General features: G+C 38.8%; 1 protein-coding gene across 6 annotated transcripts in view; it reads left to right on the top strand.

Moving 5' to 3' along the window:
• Positions 1-13,160, top strand: part of LOC118019922 (protein FAM13C) — a 152,087-nt gene that overhangs the window by 70,247 nt on the left and 68,680 nt on the right. For all 6 annotated transcript variants that reach the window (XM_035019624.1, XM_035019633.1, XM_035019614.1 and 3 more), the window contains one exon: positions 4,568-4,631. In XM_035019624.1, the coding sequence (XP_034875515.1) occupies positions 4,568-4,631 (64 nt within the window). The remainder of the gene's footprint in view (positions 1-4,567; positions 4,632-13,160) is intronic.

Raw genomic sequence — 13,160 nt, 5'->3', positions numbered from 1 at the left:
GACAGTGCTGGTGGTGGTGATGACAGTGATGGTGGTGGTGGTGATGTTCAGAGGCATGACACACCCATCAGTGCTGAGATCCATAATCAGGCCCTGTGGAGCACAGTCTGCATTTCCTGTTGCCTGGACCAGAGGGCAGGGCTGTGCTGGAGCTGGCAGTGTGCTCTGACAGGCCTACTCATAGCAGAGATGTGCTTGGTTCCTTTCCTATTGTCATTTTGGGTGAAGGGAAGCAAGAGAATTGGAGGGAATGTTTCAGTGTGACCTAGCATTTATGTTTAGGCCATTTTCCTGGTAGGATTGTAAGTGGTTCAAGCAGTATCTTTAAAGATCTTTAAAGAAAGGGAATTTGAGACACCTAGATACTGTTCTCTTTTCATTGCTAAACTTCTCTAGTGAGAAGCTTTCATTTCTCTTTCCTCTTCTGCCTGACATTTATCTTGTTCAGTCCACTGGCCTTTTGCTTCTCTGCTTTCATTCTCACAACCTCCACTCCAGATGACTGAGATTTTCTAGCAGTGTGAGCTTGGGCAATGCGCCTCCATGTCCTGTTCTCCTTGCCTTGCTTTCTTGTTCTCTGTTATACTTAGCATCTGGTACACCATAGACCACTGGTTTATTTCTTTAGGTTCTCTTTCCTCATATGAAGATTATAAGTTCCATGAGGGCAGAGACTTTGTTCTATTCACTGTTTTATTCCAAAAACCTGCAATAGTACCTGGCACATAGTTGGTGGTTCATAAATATTAATTTAATGAATGAATAAAGTTATATAACTGCCTTGTCTTCTGTTAAGTCAAATGGATATAATAATGCTAATCTCATACAGTTACTATGAGGATTAAATGATATAATGTAAGTAAACCACCTGGCATTCCTAGCCTGGCATAGTAAGGGCTGGTGAGTTGTTATATGGTCCTTCACACCCTTCTTTCTCATAACCTCTTTCTCTTTGTTATTTAGAATGATATTCCAGTTAGCTTCTTACCTCCTTAATGATGGATCTGTACCTTCTTCTTCTATCCACTAACTGGAGACCTGCCCAGTGACACTGAGTAACGAAATTCCAGGTTTTTGTTTTTGTTTTTTTAAAAGATTTTATTTATTTTTTGATAGAGACAGCGAGAGAGGGAACACAAGCATGGGAAGTGGGAGAGGGAAAAGCAGACTTCCCGTGGAGCAGGGAGCCTGATGCGACCTGAGCCGAAGGCAGACGCTTAACGACTGAGCCACCCAGGCACCCCCAGGTTTTTTTTTTTTTTAAGATTTTATTTCTTTATTTGAGAAAGAGAGAGAGAGACAAAAACAGAGCATGAGCGGGGGGAGGAGGCAGGGGGAGAGGAAGAAGCAGACTTCCTGCTGAGCAGGGAGCCCGATGTGGGGCTTGATCCCAGGACCCTGAGATCATGACCTGAGCCTAAGGCAGACACTTAACTGACTGAGCCACCCAGGCGCCCCAAGGAAATCCCAGGTTTTGTCTTTTTCAGCTTGCTTATTCACAAGACTTTGATCATTGTTAATAAAATATACCATGAAATATCATCATTTATAATTCTATTATTGTATTTCTCATATATGATTCTAGAATCCATGTGTTATTTTTAATACAACTAGCAGTAGTATCGTGAATTATCCTATGAGGTAGCTGCTATTATCCTCACTTTACAGATTAGGAAACCAAGCCTTAGAGAGGTTGATACCTTACCTGTGGGTACACACACCTAGGAAGTGGTGGATCAAGAAGTCATTCTTAGATCTGGTTCCTTCTGTTTCTTCATTTACCCATCCAAAGGCATGCACTGAGTGTGTACCATAGGCCAGGTACCGTGCTAGGCTCTGGCCACACAACAGGGAAAAAAAATCAGTGCAGAACCTGTGACTACTGCACATCACAGTTACCATTACCACAACCCCTCTGCTGAACATACTGTAGAGTGCCAATTCTAGGGTGAGCCCTGCTCAGGTGTTTTTACTTCCCTATCTCAGCCTTGCTTCAAGCTGTAAATATCTAAATCTAAACTCATGAATTGCCTCTTTCTGACAACTGCCTGCTGTCCCCACCAAAATTACGTATTTTTCTACCTCCATTAGAAAAACCACCTGTCATCTTTCTAGTCACACAGTCTTAAAACTTTGGAATAACTTTGATTATCCCATCTCCTTTATTCCATACTTTCAATACACACCCAAGACCTCTTGATTTTTTCTTAAGATTTTATTTATTTATTTGAGAGAGAGAGAGAAAGAGAGCATGAGGTGGGGAGGGGCAGAGGGAGAAGGAGAAGCAGACTTCCTGCTGAGCAGGGAGCCCGACATGGGGTTCGATCCCAGGATCCGGAGATCATGATCTGAGCCGAAGGCAGACACTTAACCGACTGAGCCACCCAGATGCCCCTACCTCTTGATTGTTTTTAATCCTTGAAAATATGTCTCTTGTTTCTACCTCCCCAGTTCCTCTCTACCATTTTAATATCAGCTTCTATACCCTGATCCTTCACTTACTATTAGCCTCAAGACTGGGTATTAGTTTTATCCTCTGCTTCAGATTCCACTGAATTGTAAGTCTCCTAAAGGCCTAGAGTTTGCTTATTGATTATCTCCCCAACACTATACCAGGTGCATAGGAGACATTCAAATGGCTATTAAATTAAAGCAACTTTGATGCTTAGACCACAGTTCTTAAACTTGACCTGGAAGTTTATTTGGAGTTATAAGTACTTTTCTTGGAAGATCATAGGAGTATATGATAAGTAGGCTATTCTCTGCATATCAATAATGTATATTTTTAACAACATATATTTCTGCTTTTTTTTCCATTAATGTTTGCTATCTGTGTATTTGTTTTACTGTCTGCTAGCACCAAAGCTCTAGAGACATTTATGGTTAAACTATAAACTGGTAAATATTTTTTCCATTAAAGAATACCACTCTTCCATTTTTCTGGTGCTACCATAACTCTATAGAAACACAATTTGAGAACCCGTGTATCTTACAAAGAAATTATGAGCCATTCAAAATTTTAGATGTTACTGGATTGGACACATTAACTCTTGTGCCTAAGAGGGTTTCCCCTATTTGTGGGATAGAGCAATTTAGTATTTTCTGAAGCCCCGATATTACTGTGTTTGCAGCACAGGGAATTGATGGGGATAGAATGGGTGTGCCAGTGGTCTTCCTCACTTTCTTTTCCCACTTGAGTGATCTCTCCCTGAGCTCACTGTTGGACCCTTAATCTTCTCACTTAACTCAGGAGAGACAGGCTGGTTTGCGCAGATGTAGTAGAAATCAGTGCATTCTAGACAATTTTGTTTACCATCTCCTTACTTTTCTCATTGGAAGCAAATTGTTTGCACAGTTAGCAGTGCCCTTGGACTGAACAAATTTTGCATTCTTAAGAATATTTTGAAGAAGTTATGCTTGTGGCATTTCTAAATGTGTATCATGACTTAAAGAAATCATTTATCTTGTTGACCCTTCAGAGGACATATATACTTTCTTCAGGACTCAAATTGAAGCTGATTGATAACTGTAAATAATTATGTCCCCAAATAAATCTTTTTATAAATGACTTAATGGTGACTAAATCTTTTATTAAGAAAGGCACTTTTATAAGGATAACTATAATTTAATACACATTATATAATAGCATGCAAACTGCTGCAGAAAAACTTGAATGTTATGTAATAGATACTACTAGATCATAACATTTGACAAATCATGATTTTGAATTCAGCATCTGCCTATAGTGAAATTCTGCTTTTTTGTATTTAAATTTTAAAAATGGATTCGGAGTAGATATGCCTTATTTCAAGTCATTTTCTTTTATTCGAAACTATGTAGTGGCAAAACCCAGCTTCATCATGTTACCCAGAAATTACTCTGTTTATTGTGTTAGTTAAAAGATAGGATGAAATTTCCAAATGCTGTCTTCAGTGAACAAATGCTATCTTTCGGTACTGACTGCATCAGACCTGTCAGATCGCATACACAAAAATCTTTTTAATTAATGAAACAATATTAAATTTATATTAGGTACTGAGGATTCAGCAGTGTAGAAAATGGACATAATCCCTAATTTTTTGGAGCAATGAAGAAATGCCAATAAACAGGTTAATTTCAGATAGTGATAAGTGCTAAGAAGAAAATCTACGGACAGTGTGATAGAGAGTGTAGGGAGGACTACTTCTAGTTAGGGACATCAGGAAGTCCTGTTGGGAGGTGACATCCTGCTTATGATGGAAGGGTCAGTTTTATGAAGATCTGGGGGAGAGCAGTCTGGGGTAGTAATTAGGATGGTTTGAACAGGGAACCAGCGCTATGTATTCAAGAAACCAAGAGAAGGCCAGAGAGGCTGGAGTGTAGGGGACAGGATGTGAGTGTTAGGAAGTGGGGCCAGGCACACTGGCAGAATTCAAGCATTGTAATGTGTTGCAGACAATTATGAGGAGTCTGGATTTTATTCTGTGGGCCGTGGGACACCGCTGAAGGTTTTGTAGCTGCCAGTCTCAAGTGTGCATTGTTGAAAGATTTCTTTTAAATGGAAATAACTTTTCTTTGTATTTTACAGAATCGACCAAAGGGCTGCCATTTGGTCAAAGGACACTTTTGAGACTTGTCAGGACTTAAATGAGGTAGGTGCCATCATTGTTGGTTGTATGAAATGCATTAGCCAATCATGAAATTTATTATTCTTTTTTCCTAGTATTAGGAATTCTTTCTGATTAAAACTTTAAATGTTTTTGCTCTTAAGTGAACTTGTTTTCCCTGTAGCTCTTTGGGTAATGTTTTTCCTCACTCTGGAGCAAATATATTTAAAATATTATCTGAGAGATTGCTCACTACAGCTTGGACCTAAACCAAGTCCAGCAGTCATTTCATTATTCTGTTTTCAACTTTGCTTCAGGATTGTATAACCATGGCTATGGCAGTTACATTTGTAACACTTTCTCTTAATTTTATTTTCTCTCTCTCTCTATTTCTAATGGCTTTTGTAGTCTCAAATGTAATCATGCTTACTATTTATCCATGGAGTATGATATAGTTTGATGTTTGCAATATGGTCTTTTTAGTATATTTTGAAACACTGAAGTCCTATTTTCCAATCTGAATGGTTTCTCACCAAACTGGACATCACTATGTTAATGTTTGTTCTAAATTTTATTTGAAATAGATAATTTAATTCTCCTGTTGGAAATCAATATAACATAATTAGGATCCCTGTTATTATGAATTCTTTGGCTTAAGACCTTGGTTTGAAATATTGTCTAGCTTCCGTTGCCCTCATTTTATTATAAAGGAGCAGTGGGTGCTATATCTGATTAGGATCATAGCAAAAGGAATGAAAAGACTTGATGCTCAGATGCCAGGAAGAAAGATAATGGACTTGAGGCAAATTGTTTATTTGTCATTTGAAGATTGATCTCTTTTCCCCCTCTAAGAAAAGGCAATTAATTAAATTTAGGGGATTTTCTTTTTCTTTTTTTACTTTAGAACTTGGCAGAAATGAATAGCCAAAGGTAAACTAGCTGCCTGATTAAATCTAGTTAAATAAATAACTAAAGTTGTGGAAAATGACCTAAAGTTAACAACACAGAACACTGCTTGTTATTTATTTGTGCATAGAGACAATCTGCAAATTCCCCAATCTCGCTCATGGTAACAAGAGTGACAAAGAGTTTAAGAAAAAATAAGCAAGAGCCTGAATCAATGAACACATTGTGAACAAGCAAAATGCTAGCTATAAAGAAGTACTGATTTGTTTTGACATAAGTGACTAGAAAAATGAGGTGATTCTAAGAGTCAGCTTGTGATAGGTTTCAAGTATTTGGGAGAAACTCAGATTTGTGAACTAGAAACCCATGAGAATGCTGAGATTACTTGAGCATTCTGAAATCAGAGATGCAAAAAGATCTATTTGCAAATCTGCTTTCCTGTATTTCTTCGCTGTATTGTATTGGCAAATTTCATGAAACGTGCCAGTTTACTGCTCTGGGATTACAAGGGTGCAAGAGCATTGAATAGAGACACACATTCAAAAGAGCAGGCAACGCCCTATTTAAATGTGTGCTCTTCCATGATAAGGTAGTGCTGCTGATCCAAACTGTTTGATAAGAGTGAGTGTGAGCTCAAAGTGTTTTGTTCCACTCAAGAGGTAAACTGTGTGGTATGTGTATTCCAATCCATATCCATGCAGTTTCTGTTGTGACTGAAATTTGGGGGCCAGAGGAAACCCTAGAAAAGCTTGAATGGGAGCAGTATAAGTGGATCCAAGGCCATGCAAGGAGGGTCGATGTCATTGATGAAGACATCCTATAGAGTGGATATATATTTAAATGGGTTTTTCTCAGCATTTCCCAAATGTAGGGAAAAGCAAGCTCTTTTATGGAAGAACCCCATCATATCATTTCTTTAGGCAAGAGTCCTATGGAACACAGGTGGAAAACACTGCTTTAATATTTTTAATTGAAACAGATAAAGAATATATAATAGTGCATATATTCTAAATGTACAGCTGGATGAACTAGATTAAGAAATGACATTGTCAGCATCCCAGACACCCCTGTATAATTCCTTCCAGTCACTACTCTCCAATAAGGATAACTATTTTTCAGACTAAAATAGATTTGTTTTGTCTATTATTGGGCTTTTCATAAATGCATTGTATGTACTTTTTTGTATCTGGTTTCATTTGCTCGGTATTATGCTTCTGAGATTCATACATATTTAGCATGTAGTTATAGTTTTCTCCTTGCTGTTACCCATTGTATGTTTTTTCCCCTAGTTTTTGACTATTATGATAAATTGTAACTGATAACTTCTTTTTTTATTAACTGCTATTTGTTCTCTGTTCAGCTGACTTTTTACAGGAGTATTCCTTCCATCTCTAAATGTAAATGCAAGGTAGACTTTTTTGTTATGTTAGCTGTCTTCATTCCTCTTTGTTCCTTTCTTGTATTTATTTACCACTGCCCCCCTCCCTACCACACACACATCTAGTTCTCTAAAATGAACCCATCAGTTCTATATCTGCTTTCTTTCTTCACATCAATTGGAAGTCTAAAGTCAAAAGAGTTTCTTGAGTCTCATGAGAAGATGGTCCACAAATATTTTCCAGACATTTCCATAGACCCTAATGCTGTATATATACAATAAAAATTTTAAGATGCTACATATATGCTTTATATTTTCCTAAAATTTCATATCTGGTAATTTACTTCTACTTTTTGAACTTTTTAATTATACTTGCTCTGTCACAGATAGATGGGCCTCAGCTATGGTTTGGTTCCAGAGCTGGCACTTGACCCAAGGTCTCCTATACTCAGTAAGGCAATACATGGTATGATGTATCTACATATAAGGTGTATTCCCCTACTTTCCCAGTGAACTGGCTACAAAGTTCAATACTTTTTTAAGTAGGCTCCACACCCAGCATGGAGCCCTCCTAGTGAACTGGAAAACTCACTCACTTATTATTTCCACTTGGCATGAGTATAGATTTGATTCTGGCTAGTCTCACTTTTCTTAAGCCAGTCTCAAGCTACCAATCTTTGACCTTGGGTCTCTTGATAGGACTTGCAACCCCATCCCATGAGTTTTGGTGCATCTGAGACTATGTTATAGGTGTTTGTTTCTGAAAAACTGAGTAGGTTTCCCTGCTGCCATTGAGCTAAACTGTCAGATTTTTCCTCTGTAAGACATCAGGAGGTTTTATCTGTTGGGGTCTTCTGGATCATGATTGGAAAATATTCTAGACTTAAGATCTATCAATGTCTCTCATCCATCTTTTTTTTTTCTTAAAGATTTATTTATTTGAGAGAGAGAGAGTAGGGGGGCGGGCAGGGGAGAAAGAGAATCCTCAAGCAGACTCCTGCTGAGCACAGCCTGACACAGGGCTCAATCCCAGGACCCTGAGATCATGACCTGAGCCGAAATCAAGAGCTAACCACTTAAACAACTGAGCCACCCAGGTGCCCCAATCAGTGTCTCATCCATCTTTATCCTTGGTTTTAGTTATACCTCCATATCCATATAATTGATAAGCACTCAATAGATCAAAAAGTTGAAGGATAAAATGAGAACAAATATTGTTTTCCTTCTTCATATCCTAGTAAATCCCCTTCTCAGCTCCATTTCCAAATAAGAAAAATAACAGATGTAGAAAGAAAACTAATGGGTTGTCTCTTCCCTGAGAAAGCATGGCATATTGGGTCTTCAAACCACTTTTTCTATTAGAGACTGCATATCATAAAGCATTACAGCAACTTCTTTTAGTTTTTCAATTGTAAAATTGGGGCAGGAAGTTTTGAATTGGGTTAATTCTAGGAGCCCTTTCAGTTTTAACACTCACTGATTCTACCCATCCTCCCTCCCCCCCCTTTTTTTTTTCATTTTCCCAATGCTTATAGAATTTAGTCACAGGTTCCCATCAAGGATGAACAAGGCAAACCATCCCAGAGTTACTGAAGGGTAAGACCTCAAGGCCAATCACCTGAAGGCCTGGTTTGGGGAACAAATACTAGATCTTCTCTGTTACTTTCTTCTCTTGAGTTCTTCTCTCACCGTAAGTTGCCTTTCTTTAGTGATGTACTTGTTTTCCTTTCCCTTTAGTTTTTGCATATCTATTACTGCATTTGATTTGTGGTTACCATTAGGTTTGTATATAACATCTTCTGCATATAGCAGCCTATATTAAGTTGACAGTCACTTAAGTTTGAACCCTATTCTTTACTTCATTCTCCTCCATGTTTTAGGTATATGGTATCATACTTTACATCCTTTTAATTTGTAAGTTCCTTGACTGATTTTTACAAATATACTTATTTTTACTGCTTTTGTACTTCCTACTTTTTGACTCTTACTAATGGTCTTTCAACTCACAGAGTCCCCTTTCATATTTCTTGTAAGGATGGTTTAGTGATCATGAAGCTGGTTTAGCTTTTGTTTGTCTGAAAAACTCTTTTATCTCTACTATTCTGCATGATAGCTATGCTGGATAGAATATTCTTGGCTGCAGATTTTTCCCATTCAGTACTTTGAATAGATCATGCCACTCTCTTCTGGCCTGTGGAGTTTCTGCTAAAGTCCACTGATAGCCTTCTGGGGTTTCCCTTGTATGTAACTATCTTCTTTTCTCTTGTCAATTTTAGAATCTCTCTTTATCACTACTTTTTACCATTTTAATTACTATGTGTCTTGGTGTGGACCTCCTTGGGTTGACTTTGTTGGGGGCTCTCTGTGCCTCCTGGATCTGGATATCTGTTTCTTTCCCCAGATAAGGGAAGTTTTCAGCTATTATTTCTTCAAATAAATTTTTTGCTCCCTTTTATCTCTCTTTTTCTTCTGAGATCCCTATAATGTGAATGTTATTATGCTTGATAGAGTCATTTAGTGCCCTAAGTCTATTCTCATTTTGCGTAATTCTTTTTCTCACACCTGGTCGGCTTGATTACTTTCCATTACTCTGTCCTCCAGGTCACTAATTCATTCTTCCATTTCCTCTAGCCACTATATATTCCATCTAGAGCATTTTTAATTTCATTTATTGTGTTCTTCATCTCTGATTTTTTTTTTTTATGTTTTCTATCCCTTTGTTAAGGATCTCACTGAGGTCCTCTACTCTTCTTAAGTCCAGTGAGTATCTTTATGATCATTTCTTTAAATTCTCTATCAGACATATTACTTACCTCCATTTAGCTTAGGTCTCTTGCTGTGGTTTTGTCCTGTTCTTTCATTTGGGACATATTCCTCTGTCTCCTCATTTTGTCTAACATTTGGTATCTGTTTCTCTGTGTTAGGAAAGTCAGCTGTCTGCTGCTTTTAAAAGGAGTGGGGGTGGTGTGCATTTTTAACAAGGTGGTATTTGCCTTTTCCAGAGGGGATGCAGCTCTGTTGAGACTGAGCCAACTGGGGCCATTCTGCAAAGTGTACAGGGGTAGGGTGGGTGCCGTGCCTATAAGTTTTGCATGCTGGTCCTCTTCTTCCACAGGGGACATGCCACTGCTGCCAAGACCAGGGCCAGCCAGGGCCTGATCCACAAAATGCACATGGGCAGGGCACACAGTTTTAACAAAGTGTACACATCTTTGCAGGAGGTGACCTGCTGCTGCTACAGCCAGATGGAGCCCTTGCAAAGCATGCTGTCTGGAGACATGGTATTGGCAAGTTTTGCACTGGTCTTCTGGGAAAAGGGACTCACAGCCCCAGAACTGAAGCAGGCCAGTCTGGAGGGGACAGGGCATAGTGTAAGCAAGTTATGTAGTGAATGCTAGGGCTGTGCTTTTTCCCACAGGTGGCCATGTGTTTATGCTGGGGGTAGGAGAAGGAAATGGCATCTGCTAAGTCCTTCATTCCTGGAGGAGTCTTCCAGTGAAATCTGCCACTCTAGAACATACTCTGCAATTAGTAAATAATTCTCCCTCCTATATGCCCCAGGCATTTTTCAAACTGCTTCTATCCTATATCTCCCTGAGCTGTTTGTTGTGTTGTCTCTTTAAGGGCAGGACTCAGTTTCCTCTTGCCCTCCTGGCTCTCCCAGAGCTAAGCCTACTGATTTTTAAATTTCCAGGCTTTCAGTCCTGCTGGTTGTAAGAATGCATGAAATTTGGCCTTTATATACAATGGAATATTACTCAGCTATCAGAAAGGATGAATACCCAACTTTTGCATCAACGTAGATGGGACTGGAGGAGATTGTGCTAAGTGAAATAAGTCAAGCAGAGAAAGTCAATGATCATATGGTTTTACTTATTTGTGGAATGTAAGGAATAGCATGGAGGACATTAGGAGAAGGAAAGGAAAAATGAACGGGGGGAAATTGGAGGAGGAGATGAACCATGAGAGACTATGGACTCTGAGAAACAAACTGAGGGTTTTAGAGGGGAGAGGGTTGGGGGGGTGGGTTAGCCTGGTGATGGGTATTAAAGAGGGCACGTACTGCATGGAACACTGGGTGTTATACTCAAACAATGAATCATGGAACATTACATCAAAAACTAATGATGTAATGTATGGTGATTAACATAACATAAAAAAAAAAGAAAAGAAAAACAAAACAAAAGAATGTCCAAAAACTGAAAAAAAAAGTAGACCAATTTTCACATTTGTGGTGCCCCTTTTTGAGCCTATATGCACGTGTCTATATGTGTGTTTCCATGTGAAAAATTTGATTGTCTTTTTATTACTATCCAAAGTTTAGCATATAGACATTGTGGCCTCAAGTCATATAAGAACTCAAGGTGGTACTTAATGTTTAGTTTGAAATCTTTCTCCCTCAAAATTGTCTTAATTTTGAGAAAATAATTTAACAAGAGGCTTCTTCAGGCCTTTGATACTCCTCAGTTAGCTAAATGGTATTATTTCTGAAGGAATAGTCAGCTATATTTTTCTATTAAAATACAAACCCCGTCCATAGGGTTTATCTGTAGTTTGGAATTGAAGATTTTTCTTGTTTTTTTTTTTTTTTTTTTTTCAAATATCTGGGATTTTTCTCCTGGTGACTGAAAGTCACTTCAACCTGGCTTTAATAATAACAGGATTTTATTGACTTACACAGTTGGAACTTTTAGGATCAGGATAGGCTCTGTGCATGGCTAGATCTGGGGATTAAAAAGCTGTCATGTAGATGCCAACTCTTAGCTCTGCTTTCCTATATTGGATTTTTTTTTTTTAGGTTGATCTCTCTCTAGGGACATTATTCTTACAGCTAGCAATTCCAGTATATATTAGTTTTCTATTACTGTGTAATAAAAGCTTAGTGGTTTTGAATGCCTATTTATTGGGTCATAGTTATGTAGGTCATAAGTCTGGGTGGATTCACTTGGATTCTCTGCTCAAGGTCTCACAAAACTGAAATGAGGCATCAGCAGCAATAGGGTCTTATCTGGAGATTCTGGAGAAGTTTCTGTGTCCAAGCTCATTCAGGTTGTTGCCTGAATTTAGTTCCTTGGGGCTGTAGGACTGTGGTCCCTGTTTCCTTGCTGGTCTTCAGCTGGGGGCAGCTGTCAGCTTTTAGAGGCTACCTGCATTCCTTCGCACATGGCTGCTTTCCTCTCGATGCCACCAACAGCACACCAAATCCTTCTGTGCTTCAAATCTCTCTGATGTTGTCTTTTGCCACCAGCTGGTAGAAACCCTGCTTTTAAAGGTCTTACCTGATGGGGTCAGACCTATCCAAATAATATCTGTATACTTCTTTGGTCAATGAGTTAAGATTTAATTAAATCTGCAAAATCCCTCATAGCAGCATCTAGATTAGTGTTTGAATAACCAGGAATAGGAATCTTGGGCCATTCTGCCTACCACCGAGTTAAAGAGTCTCTTCTTTCTAACTCCAAAAAGTCCTATACTTCAGTTTCATTTATGTAGCTTGGGGCATAGAGTTCCTTGCTGAACCAGTCACTATGACCTTGGGGTTTGGAATTAACTGATTGGCTAGATGTAGACTACATTTCTCACTTTAAATCTGGGAGTGCTGTATCAGAAGATGGGTAAATAAATGGATGCTGGACTGCATAATATTGGTCTCTGAAAGCATGATATCCAAGATAAGTTTCTTGTGTGCTGGACCACTTAAGCATGCCATTTGGCATTTTTTTGGTATGGTTTTCTGAGTTAAGATAAAGTGTCCTTGCTTCCTTACCAAGGTTTCTTCCTCAGCTAGAACAGTGTCCTAATCTTCATTTAATTTTAGCCAACTTCTTGTCACTATCAATGAGGACATACCGGTAGCAAACAGTCATAGTGTGAACCCTAGTTCTTATTCCCAGTTAAATGTACTACACAACAAAGCAACTTGGAACTGTCTCCACGTTGGTTTATTCTGCTCTACCACTCAGAAGCAATTATCCAGCCTGGATTCTTATTTCTGGGAGAATCAGATCTGTGGTCCTTACCCTCAGGAGAATCCTTAGAGTGGTGCTGGCAGAAAAGGCAGAAGCCTTGCCAGCAACTGCCTATATTCTTCCTCATCTGAGAATTAGAAAAACTTCAGAAGTGTTGAGCTGAGCAGAGAAGTTGTGACAACCCTAACCATAACTGGTCCACCTGTGTTTGCCTTTTGCCTTCCCCATCTCCCACACTCCATTGAAGTTTTGTCCCATTGGCCCATAATTCATTTCCTTGTTGCCCACTCTTTCATTTAATTCACTTCACACTACTAGTTT

The sequence above is a fragment of the Mirounga leonina genome, unplaced genomic scaffold, assembly GCF_011800145.1.
Source record: "Mirounga leonina isolate KUSES-001 unplaced genomic scaffold, KU_Mleo_1.0 Mir_109, whole genome shotgun sequence".
NCBI lineage: Eukaryota > Metazoa > Chordata > Mammalia > Carnivora > Phocidae > Mirounga > Mirounga leonina.
The sequence above is the reverse complement of the archived record's forward strand: the minus strand, read 5'-3'. Positions and strand labels throughout refer to the sequence as shown.